Source organism: Scyliorhinus torazame, chromosome 7 (genome assembly GCF_047496885.1).
Source record: "Scyliorhinus torazame isolate Kashiwa2021f chromosome 7, sScyTor2.1, whole genome shotgun sequence".
Classification (NCBI taxonomy): domain Eukaryota; kingdom Metazoa; phylum Chordata; class Chondrichthyes; order Carcharhiniformes; family Scyliorhinidae; genus Scyliorhinus; species Scyliorhinus torazame.
This window is the reverse complement of record NC_092713.1, coordinates 120,335,437-120,351,363: the sequence shown is the minus strand read 5'-3', so window position 1 is coordinate 120,351,363 and position 15,927 is coordinate 120,335,437. Positions and strand designations below refer to the sequence as shown.

The 15,927-nt window shown below is 47.6% G+C and overlaps 1 protein-coding gene across 1 annotated transcript in view; it reads left to right on the top strand.

Moving 5' to 3' along the window:
• LOC140427357 (uncharacterized) overlaps positions 1–15,927 on the top strand; it is a 164,300-nt gene that overhangs the window by 37,273 nt on the left and 111,100 nt on the right. The window contains exons 4-5 of the mRNA XM_072512907.1: positions 2,445–2,519; positions 13,818–13,965. Coding sequence (XP_072369008.1) covers positions 2,445–2,519; positions 13,818–13,965 — 223 coding nt within the window. The remainder of the gene's footprint in view (positions 1–2,444; positions 2,520–13,817; positions 13,966–15,927) is intronic.

The following is a 15,927-nucleotide window of genomic DNA, read 5'->3' as shown; positions in this document are numbered from 1 at the left end:
CAGCTCTAACCCGATTTAAGGAAAAGACTTGAATGATGAGTGAGGATAGCCTGGATTTTTTTTTGCCTTCCAAAAAACATTTGATGAAGAACCGTACACAACTGTTGGAATAAAATCGGATCCTGTGTAATTTAGTATAGATATCATTAAGAGGAAAAATCTAATTTGAGCTCGTCATGAGTTAAGTTCCACAGTATTGAGTTGTTTGCTGTTCACAGTTTTCATTACTGAGGAGGACTTAGAATCATTCTTAAATTCAGGCATGTTTTGAAAATGTGTGCAGAGATTAGTAATTCAGAACAAACAATTCGAACACAAAAGCAAAATACCACAGATGCTGAAAATCTAAATTATTTGGGGTATGATACTATCTGGTATTATCCAGATAAAGGAAGCTCAATACATGATTTGTCAAATTATGTGGAAGTATGATTTTGTTGATTAAACTATTTGATTACCTTTAATAAACAATGGTAAATAATTGCTAAGTTTAATGCTAAATTTCTTACACTGAGCAACATGTGAGCTTCATTTTCAGGCTTTATGTCGCTGGCTCGAAACAGGTTTTATTGATCGCTAACACCTGAAGTACGGTATATAATCAAAATGAAGTAAGGTCGATTTTTGTTATAGTCATGGATCAGACAGGTAGTATAATCATGCTAAATGGCTCAGTTTCCTCTATTTTTCTGGTTGGATCTCACATGCATCTGATTGCCAAGCTGCAAACAGTAAATTATTGGATTCCATGTGGAGATAAGCAGCAAGGGTAGGAGACAATTCAGGATTGGGGGTGGGCGGGGGGGGGGGGGGGGATATGAAAGAACCAGCAGTGGAGTGGATGATTTTTTTGGCTTTTTTCTAGCCGCACAAAATAGTTCTGAAAAATATTCTGTTCTGGCCTGCGTCAGTCAAGGACTGCTATAGTTAAGTTGCTTTACGCTTAGTGACAGTGGGGGCACAAACATTCTGCCCATTGATACTAAAGTTGCATTGAGGTCTTAAGTATGGTGTAGGACCATTATTTGCATGTCTTAATAAGGAGGCGGGTGTTCTGGACACCTATTTCCAGTACTGGTTTGAATTGAGAGTGGAATGGAACAGTTATCAGCAGCCCCTTGATTTGAGGATGACTCAGGAAAGTGGGTTTCTGTCATGGATGTTCATGTGACTACAGTTCTTGGGCACATGGGGCTAGATGTCCCAAAAGGTAATAGGATCCGAAGTTCAGATGCTTCCTTTTCCTTCATTCTGTTTCATCGTTGGGGCACAAAGCATGATGCAGCTTGATGGACATGTTGTCGTAATTCATTTTATAAAAAAAAAATGTGGAGTACTCAATTATATTTTTTCCAATTAAGGGGCAATTTATCGTGGTCAGTCCACCTATCCTGCACATCTTTGGGTTGTGGGGGTGAAACCCACGAAGACACGGGAAGAATGTTCAAACTCCACACAGACAGAGACCCAGGGCCAGGATTGAACCCGGGTCCTCAGCACCATAGGCAGCAGCGTTAACCACTGCGCCACCGTGCTGCCCTGGTGTTGTTGCAATTCAGAACAATTAGCAGCGAGCCAATCGTAATTAAGGACTATGCTGCCACTGATCTTCAAGGACATTTTCAGAGTGTCTTTGAATAGTTTTCTTTGTTCTCCCCTGTAACCTTGGCCACTTGAGAGTTAACCATTAAACCATAAGGCATAGCAGAATTAGGCCACTTGGCCCATCGAGTCTGCTCTGCCATTCAATCATGATTGATATTTTTCTCATCCCCATTCTCCTGCCTTCTCCCCATAACCCCTGATCCTCTTTTTATCTATGTCTTAATGACACTCAGTGATTTGGCCTCCACAGCCTTCTGCGGCAAAGAGTTCCACCCATTCACCACCCACTGGCTGAAGAAATTCCTCCTCTTCTCAGTTTTGAAGGGTCGTCCCTTTAGTCTGAAATGGTGTCCTCTAGTTCTAATTTTTCCTACAAGTAGAAGCATCCTTTCCATGTCCACTCTATCCAAGCCTCGCAGTATCCTGTAAGTTTCAATAAGATTCCCCTCCCTCATCCTTCGAAACTCCAACGAGTACAGACCCAGAGTCCTCAACCATTCCTCATACGACAAGCTTTTCATTCCAGGGATCATTCTTGTTAACCTGCTCTGGAGTAGTAAGTTCAATGTAGTGATTATTGGAGTTCCATTATGTTACTGCCGAGTGAATAGAGTTAAATTGGCCCCTTAAATCTCTGTAGGTAAGGTAGGTTAATATTGTTTATATGGCAGGTCATCCATTTTCTCTGGCAGAATTTTCAAACTAAAACTCTGCAACAATTTTGTTGGTATTTCCTACCTATGTTATTGCAAATGTTGATGTCACCCAAACCTCTTTGTCTGCAGGTGCTTAGAAACTAGCTCTGACTTTATCATTTTATTTGCTTGCTCTATTCTTAGGAGGAGTTTGACAAGCTGTTAATAAAATATGCAGAAGCTGAGAATACCATTGATCAGTTGCGGTTTGGTGCTAAGGTAGGTGCATTATCATCAGCAACAATATACAGGTTTTTTTGCTTCATGCAATATAATAAATGATACCAAGATGAAAGTATAGACTGAGATTCCCAGTATCAGTTCATTCTTGCAATCAGAGTTTCCTCACTTACAGTGTCAGCTGACTGAGCAGTCAGTTAAATGGCAAAGTATTTGCCACCTATAATTCAGGCTATGTAGGGCAGATAATTTCCACTATTTGTGTGAGGGATGCAGACCACTGAATACATTTATACAATTCAGCTACCTTTAGTTTGCTTGATTTTAAGTCTGCGAATTAGGGTCAATTTGTACTTTGTTCAGCTCATCCGCCTGTCTTAATTAATGTTTTGTAAACAGAACACTTTCAGGAATTAACTGCCATACTCTTAATCTAAATACATATCTTGTAACTCACCGGGATTTGAAATAGATTAATATTTAACTAGCTATTTGAAATGGAACTGAAATGGGAAATATTCCCAGTAAATAAAAGTTGGTGCTAAGGTCATATTCTGGTAATAGGAACACTTATCATAAGAACATTAGAACTAGGAGCAGGAGTAGGCCATCTGGCCCCTCGAGCCTGCTCCACCATTCAATGAGATCATGGCTGATCTTTTGTGGACTCAGCTCCACTTTCAGGCCCAAACACCATAACCCTTAATCCCTTTATTCTATCGATATACTTGTTAATATATTTGGCACTGTGATTGTCAAAATGTCACAGGCAATCTTTGACTATTTTGGTCCCTCTCCTATGGCCTGAATGCAATCAAAAATCCTATTAGTTGCCTGTTTTGGAATTTGGATTTAATTGCCAAATTTATGACCTTAGATATAAAAGGAGAAGTATGTTGTATTGGATTATCTTACAATGCTTTTTTGAATATGCTTACCAGGACTTCTGAGTTGGTTAGACTAATTATTGTGTTGATTAGAGCCAGCTGGAAATAAATGTTGAGGGACCCAGCTGGCAGGTTTGTTGGGGCGAGAGGTGGGGGGCCATACAATTTTGTGGTTGGCCTTTGTGCAGCCTACCTGCCCACCCCTCAGCCTGTCAGACATTTTACAGCAAGTGGGAGAGGCCTAGGACAGACTATCTGCCCTCACGCCAGTTGAGTCCCACTTCAGTGCAATGTTTAGGCTGGCGGGAGGAAGTTAAGACCAAGTTAGTGGAAGAAGCCCAGCAGGTTAACCTACTTGGACTTTGGGTAGAAAAGAGTGCAGGGATGCCGCCATATCTGGCCCCCTTTCCTGTTTGGGCCCCCTGCCCCCCTGGTCTTTCCAACATGACTCCCAACCACCTTGTACCACACTGCCTCCTCGTCCTGCAGGGGTCCCTTGCTGTCCTCGCTGTATGATCCATGGACCTACTTTTGTCCTGGACTCCTGACACTTTGAATCTGAGAACTGCCTGTAACCCCAGCATGTGGCTCTCACTCCCAGTGTCGCTGATGGGACTATAGAGTTTCTGCTGAATCAGATTAGCCATCAGCTTCCTGAGGTGGGATTTCTGAGGGGTGGAAGTTCCATTAGCGCCCCACTGAGTGCTAAATGGTTACATGATTGCTGACATTGGCAGGGATGCATGTTCCAGCAATCTTTCTGGAGGCAGGTGAGAACACCATCATCTGAAAAATCCTCCCCGTTTTGTGCAGAACTTCCTCGATATGTTATTGTGAAGTCCTCTTCTAATGACATTAAGAATTAAGGCTGTATTCATTATTACAAATGCATAAACCAATGGCCCGTAAATCCTGTTAGCAGTGGGAAGCCACGGGCTGCCAATTTTAAAAGGGAAATGTGCACACATACCTACGCTGCAATGATGCGTCCAACCTTCCTTTCTCTGCGGTAGCATGGGACCTCCATCGCCCCGGTCTGCGCAGGCTCCAGCGCAGCGCAGGCTCCAGCGCAGTGCAGGAGGAGTGCAGACCCGCCACCTGAAGATGTGGCCAGCTTGGGAACGCTCATTTACATAATAGATTTAATTAGAAAATAACATAACTTTTTTAACAAATATTTTAAAGGTATGTAGATGATTTTTTAAGCAGGTTTTTTCGCTCTTTCTTTTAAACAGGCATTACTATTGTTATTAACTATGTTAAAGTAAATAATTTTATTTTTTTATGATTAAAGCTGATTATTTATTAGTGAACAAAAGTTTGGTTATTTGTTTTAAATCTGTGAAACTATTTAAATATGCACTATATTATTATATAATGTTCTGCATGGCATGCTTAAAAATATTCATATATTTTAATTTAGATTATGGTCATAAGATTTTAAAAGTGCCCCAGTTTTTTTGCTTTCACTGTCCTTGTAACATCTGATTTTTTTTTTATTGGTGTTTACAGAATCACTGCAGTGCAGAATAAAACCATTCGGCCCATCAAGGTTGTACTGATACTCCAAAAGAGCATCCTATGCAGGCCCACACGCCTGCCCTATCCCCATAACCCTACCTAACCATTGGACACTAAGGGGAAATTTAGCAAGGCTAATCCACCTAACCTGCACATCTTTGGATTGTAGGAGAAAACCGAAGCACCCGGAAGAAATGACGTCGGCATGGTGGCACTGTGGCTAGCACTGCTGGCTCACAGCGCCAGGTATCCGGGTTCAATTCTGGTCTTGGGTGACTTGTACATTCTTCCCATGCCTGTATGGGTTTCCTCCGAGTGCTTTGGTTCCTTCCCACAGCCCAAAAATGTGCAGGTTAGGTGGATTGGTCATGCTAAGTTGCCCCATAGTGCCCAGGGATGTACAGGTTAGATTCCGGGGATAGGATGGGGGAGTGGACCCAGGTAGGGTGCTCTTTCAGAGGGTCGGTGCAGACTTGATGGGCTGAATGGCCCTTTCTGCACTGTAGGAATTCCATGGTTCTATTCCATGGTTCTAGGAAACCCATGTAGACACGGGGAGAATATACAAACACCACACAGTCACCCAAGGTTTGAATTGAACACAGGTCCCTGGTGTTGTGAGGCAGCAGTGTTAACAGTGTGCCACCGTGTTACCCGTGTTAAATATGTTTCTGCCTTGTTTGCTTCAATTATATTTTTCATTTATAATTATCTCAATTAAATGTGTTCTGATGTTTCAGTAAAACATTTGTAGAAGCTTGTAAAGTTTAATGTAAAACATTTATTAACAAAAATAATTTTCTAAATACCAAACTTTGAAAGTAGTTAACACTTAACTTTTAACATTATCAGCTGAACAATGACATAAACCTACCTCAACTTTTACAAATTTTGTGTCTATTTGTAAAGTTGAGGGAGGGAGGGAAGAGGGGAGGGAGAGAGGGAAGGTGGGGGAAGTGGAGGGTTTTGACAATTGCTAATTGACAAGCTCAACATCCGAAAGCAGCAGCTGCTGAAGCGCAGTGTCCTGGCACACATCTCTGACATTATTTTGGGATGTTCTTTGGCAGTACACTCTTTGGGGTGGGTGATTGATTCACTGCTACCTGTCAGACAGATAGTTCACATTGGCTTACAGGAGGCTTGCATATATCAACTAAGGCATTAAACTTTGTTAAACGATTTGAAGTAATCACTGCGGTTTCTAAGGATGAACATTACATTGCGGAGACTCATAAATAACTCAGCTTAAATACATTGCAAAATCAAATGTACTTTAGCTCTAAATCAACTCAAAGGGCAGACATGCTAACATTCGTGCCCATGAAGAAATCAATAGCACCAGTATCAAGGCCATGATCATCTGAAACCAATTCTGTTGGGCCGCCCATATGCTTTGGATGTCAGAGTGCCGACTGCCGAAGCAAATCTTCTTCACCCAGCTCAAGGAAGGATCCCAAACAAGAGGAGGTCAAGGAAGCTCTTCAAAGACACCTTGTAGACATACCTCAAGAAATAGAACATAGACGTCAATGCCGGGGGACACCTTTGTTCAGAAGAGACCTACTTGGAGGAACCTCCTGATTGAAGGATCACAATTCTTAGGGAACACCTGTCGACAAGAGGAGGCCTGGAAGAGGCCTGAGAAACCGCGACCAAGGACCAATGCAACCTTTTGGAAACTTGTGCCATGAAAGTGATTCAAGATCGGCCCCAGGATAGGGCTCATCAGCCACGCAAGGACCCACAGAATCTGTGACCAGTAACACTGAGTAACCAAAGTTTAAAAAAATAAAAATATACCTTTCATTTTATTTACATTTTAAACATATTTCTATATGCTAATTACTAATAATAGAAAACATTAACCTGCCAAAAAACATCTCCTGATGTCTCCTGCCTCTGCTAGATTGAATCATCTCCATGTAAATGAAAAGGTGTAGAAACTCACCAAAAATCCAGGCAAGTGACCCAAGTTAGCACTGCAGCTGAATTTTTAAGCACACATGCCTGAACGCCCGCACTTCCATGTCGTCACGCCGAGCATGTGCGGCACACCAGCAACTTAAATCGCAAATGATGCAGGAAATTACGGGAATATATATCACTTAGCAAATTGTAGGACAATGAATATGTTTCCTTTTAAAGTTTTGATTCATGCTGTTTTGGATCAAGCCAGTTCCCTTGCTCTCATTCTGATAAGGTTTAACTTTGATATGTAAGGAAAAGTACTGTAATGTTTAATCCACTAAACTTCTCAGTTTAATGTAGAGGCCTAATGGAAGCATAGCTATACTAACATAAAGGCATAATTTTATTTTCTCCAAATCAACATATTAGCTTACTTAAACCTCAAGGAAGCATTTCCAAAGTGAAATTGCCTTATTCTAAGGACGTGTTAATATGGCAATTTTAAGCATTGCTGAGAAGCAAGATGACAAAGGTGCAATATAATCCAAATCCACAGAGAATTGGACTGAGATGCAGTGCTAGCGATGGGAGTACCCCCTACCCCGACCGGTTGGAGAGCCTTGGTGGGAGTCCCGTGTCGCTCTGTGGGGGAGGCCTGATACTATTTAGGTATCTTCAGGCATGCAATCAAGCCCACAGTAGGGCAGAAATCCCACTCCCAAAATCTGCAAGCCAATTAGAAGGCAGCAGCTCTCCATGGCCGGCAGTGCCACCAGGAGAGGTGGTTGCCACCTGTAATGCTCACCTAGAGTAGCACCTCTGGATCTGAGGACACGGGTGGGTGGGGCAGGATGGAGGTTGCAGACAGGGGCTTATTGGAGACAGGGGTTTCAAGGGCACCGGAGGCAAATCTAAATTACATCCCACTGCTGACGGGTGGGATTCCTTCCTAAGTTCGGCCCTTCATATCCACAATTAGTTGGGGACAGTTTTCACGATGCTGAGAAATCAAAGTGGGTACTTCTGCCTGATTGTACGCACCCCACCCCCGCTCCCCGCGCTCATTCTAGTGGGCTCCATTAAATTCTACTTGTGGTGTGAAAACACTCTCCATCTCTCTCAGAAGGAAGCCGCAGCACTCTCACAACGCATGGATACTGTCATTATTGAAGTGTTGGGTACTCTGAGACACAGACGAACCAATACGGTTGCGATTGGTACAACACAGTTTTATTTCTTTTAACTATTTATATAACAAACTCTGATACTCAGCACATGGTGACTGTCTGAGTGTCTGGCATGGAGGTCCTTGCCCTGAGCTGTCTCCTGCTGGACTCCCCAGGAAGTGTCGTGTTCCTTGTTTTGTGCTGTGTATGCTCTTGTCTGTGATTGGCTGTCATGTTGTGTGTGCTAATTGGTCCGTTGATCTGTCCATTATTATGTATGTGTGTATGTGCTGTGATGGTCACTTGAATATCATGACATCCCCCCTTTTTTTACAAGATTATGTGCCTACGTGGTTATAAATAGAGATGTGTACTGAGTGCAGCTAAATGTGTGTGTGTGTAATATTTACAGCATGTACATGGGGCTTAACTATATACAAGGGGCGATGTCGGGTGTGACATAATAACGAGGTTGTACCATAACAAAGAACGTGGAAATGTGGAACGATAAAACGAATTCCTGTAACGATAAGAACATAAACATGTTAAAACAGTGGTTGCATGAGTTCAACGTGTAAACAGTCTCATAAGTCCAGTCTAGTAGGTGGGCAACGAATTCGGGTTGACCGCCTCAAGGGTGGGTCTGGAACCACCGGCTGAGGTGCGGGCCTGGCCACGGGTGGCGACAGAAGTGGCATGGTAGCAGGCAGCTCCACGAAATTGCTATCAGGAACCACAGGAGGACACGGTGTCAGTGTAAGGTCTCGTTGCGAGCGTGGAGGTAGGCGAAGAGCCCGGCTCCATCAGGCATGCGAACCAGGAACAAGCGGGGAGCCACGCGTCGGAGAACTTCGGCAGGTGCTGACCAGCCACCTTCTGGTAGGTGGATGCGGACTTCGTCACCAGGGGCCAGGGCGGGAAGATCAGTTGCCCGTGTGTCATATGACCTCTTCTGGCGACCGCGCTGCAGTTGCATCCTGTGCAGTACCGGAGCATGGTCGTTTGTGGGTGCCAGGATGGAAGGCACAGTGCTCCTGAGGGCGCGACCCATCAGCAGCTGGGCTGGTGAGAGACCAGTGGCTAGTGGGGCCGAGCGATAGGCCAGCAGGGCGAGGCAGAAGTCCCACCCGGCAGCAGCAGCCTTGCAGAGGAGCCGCTTGACAATGTGAACGCCCTTTTCCGCCTTTCCATTTGACTGGGGGTGCAGAGGGCTGGACGTCACGTGTGTGAAGCCATACGAGGCAGCAAACGATGACCATTCCTGGCTGGCGAATCAGGGCCCATTGTCCGACATGACGGTCATCGGAATGCCGTGGCGAGCAAAGGTGTCTTTGCAAGTCCTGATGATAGCGGACGACGTCAAATCGTGCAGGCGTTTGACTTCTGGGTAGTTGGAGAAGTAGTCAACGATGATGACATCGTCCCTGCCGAGAGCGTGAAAAAGGTCCACACCCACCCTCGCCCAGGGGGACGTCACCAGCTCATGGGGCAGAAGCGTTTCAGGTGGTTGCGCCGGCTGAAACCTTTGGCAGGTGGGACAGTTTTAAAAAAAATATATATTTTATTGAAAATTTTTTCCAAACAATTTTTGCCTCTTACAAAGCAAACGAAACAATAACAAAACAGAGATTTTTAACGATACACAAGTAACAAAACCCCATTGTCTATTGACCTAAACTAAACTAAAGCCCCCCCCCCCCCCCTCCCCCCCCTCCCCCCTCCCCCTGGGTTGTTGCTGCTGGTCATCTGTCTTCCCTCTAACGTTCCCCTAGGTAGTCGAGAAATGGCTGCCACCGCCTGGTGAACCCTTGAGCCGATCCTCTCAGGGCAAACTTTATCTGCTCCAGTTTAATGAACCCCGCCATATCGTTTACCCAGGCCTCCAGTCCGGGGGGTTTCGCTTCCTTCCACAAGAGTAGGATCCTGCGCCGGGCTACTAGGGACGCAAAGGCCACGACATCGGCCTCTTTCGCCTCCTGCACTCCCGGCTCTTCCGCAACTCCAAATAGAGCTAACCCCCAGCCTGGTTTGACCCGGGCCTTCACCACCTGCGAAATCACTCCCGTCACTCCCTTCCAATACCCTTCCAGTGCCGGGCACGCCCAAAACATATGTGCGTGGTTTGCCAGGCTCCCGCCACACCTCCCACATTTGTCCTCCACTTCAAAGAACCTGCTCAATCTTGCCCCCGTTATGTGTGAGCAGGTGGGACAGTTGAGCACCATGTTGGCAATATCGTCACTGATGCCCGCCCAGTATACCGCCTCTCGGGCCCTCCGTCTGCACTTCTCGACCCCCAGATGGTCTTCGTGTAGTTGGTCGAGAACCAGCTTGTGCATGCTGTGCGGAATCACAATCCGGTCTAGCTTCAGAAGGACACCATCAATGACGGCCAGGTCGTCTCGGACATTGTAGAACTGCGGGCACTGCCCTTTGAGCCACCCTCCCGTCATATGGCGCATCACACATTGTAGAAGGGGGTCGGCCGCAGTCTCTCGGTGAATACAGGCCAGACTGGAGTCGTCAGCTGGCAGATTTGCCGATGTGAAGTCCACCTGCGTCTCGACCTGACATACGAACCCCTCCGAATCTGGTGGCGTGCTCACTGCTCTGGACAGGGCATCCGCGATGATGAATTCCTTCCCTGGGGTGTAGACCAGTTGGAAGTCGTACCTCCTGAGTTTAAGTAGGATGCGCTGGAGGCGAGCGGTCATCTCGTTCAGGTCCTTGTTTATGATGCTGACCAGGGGGCGGTGGTCAGTTTCGACAGTGAACCGGGGAAGACCATATACATAATCATGGAACTTGTCTAAACCGGTTAGCAAGCCCAGGCACTCCTTTTCGATCTGCGCGTAGCGCTGCTCTGTGGGGGTCATGGCTCGCGATTCATAGGCAACTGGGGCCCATGACGCCGTGTCATCCCGCTGCAGGAGCACTGCTCCAATGCCGGATTGGCTGGCATCAGTCGAGATTTTGGTGGCACGAGACGTGTCAAAGAACGTCAATACCGGTGCAGTGGTGAGTTTGAGTTTGAGCTCCTCCCATTCCAGCTGGTGTGTGTGTTGCCACTGGAACTCTGTGGACTTTTTGACGAGGTGGCGCAGAGCTGTCGTGTGGGAGGCAAGGTTGGGAATGTACTTCCTCAGGAAGTTGACCATGCCAAGGAAGCGTAGTACTGCTTTCTTGTCTGCCGGCTGCGGCATGGCTGTGATGGCGCTCACCTTGTCTGCATCCGGACGGACCCCTGACCGGGAAGTATGGTCCCCCAGGAACTTCAGCTCGGTTTGGCCAAAGGAACACTTGGCTCGGTTAAGGCGCAGGCCGTTTTACCGTATGCGGGCAAAAACACGTTGGAGACGATATATGTGCTCCTGTGGTGTGGTGGACCAGATGATGACATCGTCCACGTATACGCGCACCCCTTCGATGCCTTCCATCATCTGCTCCATGATCCTATGAAAGACCTTGGATGCCGAGATGATGCCAAATGGCATCTGGTTGTAGCAGAACCTGCCGAAAGGGGTATTGAAGGTACATAGCTTTCGGTTGGATGGATCGAGTTGGATCTGCCAAAACCCCTTAGAGGCATCCAGTTTCGTAAATATTTTCGCCTGGGCCATTTCAGTCGTGATCTCCTCCCGTTTGGGTATGGGATAATGTTCCCTCATGATATTGGTATTGAGGTCTTTTGGGTCAATACATATGCGGAGCTCGCCGGAGGGCTTCTTGACACACACCATGGTGCTGACCCACGGCATGGGCTCCGTGACCCTGGATAGGACCCTTTGGTCCTGGAGATCCTGCAGCTGCTGCTTGAGGCGGTCTTTGAGGGGCGCAGGGACTCTGCGAGGTGCATGAATGACCGGGATGGTGTCTGGTTTGAGGCGAATTCGGTAGGTGTATGGCAGTGTTCCCATGCCCTCGAATGCCTCCTGGTTGTGGGCGAGGAGCGATTGGAGCTGTGCGATGAACTCTGCATCCGGGAAGTCAGATGTGCCGTCTGGAGAGAGAGAGTGGACTCGTTGCACGAGGTGGAGAGCCTTGCATGCCTGTGCGCCTAGCAGGGAGTCCTTCGATGAGCCGGCTATCTCGAACGAGAGTGTGGCCGTGTGTGTGTTGTGTGTCACCTGGAGCTGGCAGGATCCTATAGCCGGGATAACGTTCCCGTTGTAGTCGACCATTCTGCACCGGGACGGCCGGATTGGTGGTCTGACCTTCATGGCGTAGAAGGCTGACCATGCTATGAGGTTGGCGGAGGCGCCAGTGTCCAGGCGGAAAGTGATCGGCGATCGGTTGACCGTCAGGGTGGCACACCATTCATCACCCGGATTGATTGTGTTGACTCGGTTCCCATCAATGACCGCAACCCGGAAGGCGTCTCGGTCATCTGTGTCATCGGCCTGGATGTTGTAATGTGGAGGCTGAATGGTCTGGACGTTCCTGCGAGGTTGTCGGAGATGTGGAAGATCGACAGGTTGAGCTGCTCGACAGTAAGCAGCGTAGTGGCCCACCTTGCCACAGCGTAGGCATTGTCGGGTTTTTGCGGGACATTGCTCTTTTAAATGTGCAGCTCCACAGTTGCCGCACGTCGTGACGTCATGGCGTTCGTTGCGCCACTGCGCATGCGCAGTTCGGTCTTGCGTCGAGCGTGTCTGCGCATCACGTCCCTCAGTGTTGCCGTAGGTTTTGGCGCGCAAAAGCGCGGGAGGCCTCGAAAAGCGCGCGAAACGGCCGCCCTCGTCCAGGCCGCGAGCTGGGAGAAACTCGATCGCCTGGACCCGTTCGGCCTCGTGGGGCACCTGGCTCGCCGATCCGGTTGCGTAGGACCCCCTCCACACCGATTCGGTCGCCTGAAATTGGGCATAGCGGCTAGTCGCGTTCTCGTGCAGGACACAGGCTTCAACTGCAGATGCTAAGGTTAGGCCTTTTATTTTTAAAAGCTGCTGGCGTAAGCTGCCCGAGGCAGCCCCAAAAACGATCTGGTCCCGGATCAGGGACTCTGAGGTGGTGTCATAACTGCAGGACTGCGCGAGTATGTGGAGATGCGTCAGGAATGACTGAAAGAGCTCATCCTTACCTTGCAGGCGCTGCTGGAAGACATACCTCTCAAAGCTCTCGTTGACCTCAACGTTGAAGTGTTGGTCGAGCTTGAGGAGGACCATGTCGTATTTAGATTTGTCCTCGCCTTCCGCGAACACCAGGGAGTTGTAGACATGGATGGCGTGCTGACCTGCGGTGGTGAGGAGGATGGCGATCTTTCTTTTGTCCGAGGCGCTCTGTTTTTCGTTGGCTTCCAAAAATAGTTAGAAGCGCTGCTTGAACAGCGTCCAATTTACGCCAAGGTTCCCAGCAACTTGCAACGGCTGCGGTGTGTTGACGGTGTCAATGGCGCAGGATGGCAGATTTGTGGGTAGGTTTTGATTCACTTCTGGTACCATGAAGTGTTGGGTACTCTGAGACACAGACGAACCAACACGGTTGCGATTGGTACAACGCAGTTTTATTTCTTTCAACTATTTATATAACAAACTCTGGTGCTCAGCACATGGTGACTGTCTGGGTGTCTGGCATGGAGGTCCTTGCCCTGAGCTGTCTCCTGCTAGACTCCCCAGGAAGTGTCGTGTTCCTTGTTTTGTGCTGTGTATGCTCTTGTCTGTGATTGGCTGTCGTGTTGTGTGTGCTAATTGATCCGTTGATCTGTCCATCATTATGTATGTGTGTATGTGCTGTGATGTTCACTTGAATATCATGACAATTATCAGTTAGTTTCTTGTTCTGGCTACAGTATAAATACTAGCTTAATGTTACTAGCACAAAACATACACTAATTTTAACTTCCATTATTTTATTAGGTATCTGCATACTCTGATTCAAATAAAAATCAAATGGCTCAATTTGAAACGTTGTCCCCACGCTGTCAAATAAACAATTTGACTGGTCCTCAGCAACACCACGCTCAGTCAGGATCTACCTCTGATTCAGCCATACTCTTCTCTTTAGGTAAACAATTAACATCTAGAATATGGACTGGCATTGTATATTTCTTTTAGGACATATGGTAAATATAAATGATAAGTGTGTCTGAGAAGAAGCAGGTTAACATGTTTTGCATTCAAATAATTATTTTGTTACAGTTTTTAACACAAAACTTCCACTTTGATTAATCATATTTTTATATTGATACCTTTTCTGAGTTGGCAACATTTTAATATGCCAAGTAACTTAACAATAATTAATGTATTATCTTGACCTACATCTCATTTAAGAATTAATAATAGGTAGCCCAGCTCAACAACCAAGAGTCCCTAAATTTAATTCAATCAAAAGGTGCATTGAAACTGTTGTAAATCTACTTGCACCTGTTCGTCAAATGTGACCGCATTAATAGTGTGCACTCAAAACATAGATTTAGGGCACGGTTTTCAGGTCAGGAACAGAAGCAGATGCAGCCCCAAATTAAGAAGCAGCCTGTGTGGTTGTTTGCTGACCACATTTCTGACATTGACCATTCATGGCACATGCTCCCATGAGGTAGGCAGGCAATTAGACACGTTAAGATCTGTTTGTGATCTAACCGGCCTGGCAAAATCAGGATCCTGCCGTGGCGAGGAACCAAGAATCACCACTTAAGGCCAATCTCCGTACAATTAATGGGAGCAACCCCATATCTAATGGCCTCCCGCAATCCAACCGCCTCCACAGCAAGTGATCACGCGGACGCCGATTAGTACTCCTTTTGGGGTTGCTGCCCCGGTGCTCGGAGGGGGGTGGGGGAGCCGCCGGATAGCCAACCTTGGTTGGGGTGGACCGCCATCGGGGGCAGGGGTGTTGTGGAGCGGAGGGGTAGCTGCCCATTGCCTCTGCTGGGGGGGGGGGGGGGGGGGGGGAGTGGGTGGAGTAAGAAGGGAGCAGTGGGCGGGGATTAGAAACAATGGGGGGAAGGGGGGAGCAATGGGGAATGGAGGATTCCGGGGTGGGGGACACCGCTGGTTGCCAGTCTCTCACCCTCTCCCCCTCCCAATTCCTACAGAGATTTCATGCAATGGACGATATCTTGGACCCTGCGGAAGCTGCCCCTGTGGTGCTGTTGGCAGGCCAGGGAGGCAGATGCCGGAGGAGGCAATGGCAGCAGCGTCAACAGAGACTCTTGGCGGAGGCCCATGTGCAGGGCCCCGCCTCACACCGTAAGGACCTGGCCATTCATCTGGCCAGGGAGGGACCCAGATGGGGAGTCCAGTGACGGCGCAAGGTGTACTGGCGTTACAGATGACTGACGGCATGTGCCGCAGGAGGCTCCGTCTCAACGTGGTGATGGTGCGGGACCTGTACAATGCCCTCGCGGACTTGTCACCACGTGGAGAAGAAGGATATCCACTCCTGGTGGCCATCAAAGTCACCGCAGCCCTGAACTTCTACACCTCAGGATCATTCCAGGGCTTGAGCAGGGACATGTGTGGCATCTCACAAGCTACAGCCCACATGTGCATCCGTGAAGTCTAGGCAGCAAACTACCTAAACTTTGACTTGGGCCAAGCCAACAAGATGCCTGGGCAACAGGATTCTCTGTCATCAACGGGACACCAGTACAGAGGCCGGTGACTGATATGGCAACCTAATACAATTTTTAAAAAAAATTTAGAGTACCCAATTCATTTTTCCAATTAAGGGGCCAGTCCACCTACCCTGCACATCTTTGGGTTGTGGGAGCGAAACCCACGCAAACATGGGGAGAATGTGCAAACTCCACATAGACAGTAACCCAGGGCCGGGATCGAACCTGGGACCTAAGCGCCATGAGGTAGCAGTGCTAACCACTGCACCACCATGCTGCCCGACACCCGATATAATTAAGCCCATGCGCCCACACAGCCTGTCATGAGCATTGCATCGGACTCCTCAAGATACGGTTCCGATGCCTTGACCGCTCTGGTGATGCACTGCAGTACACCCCCAGTGGCTAGC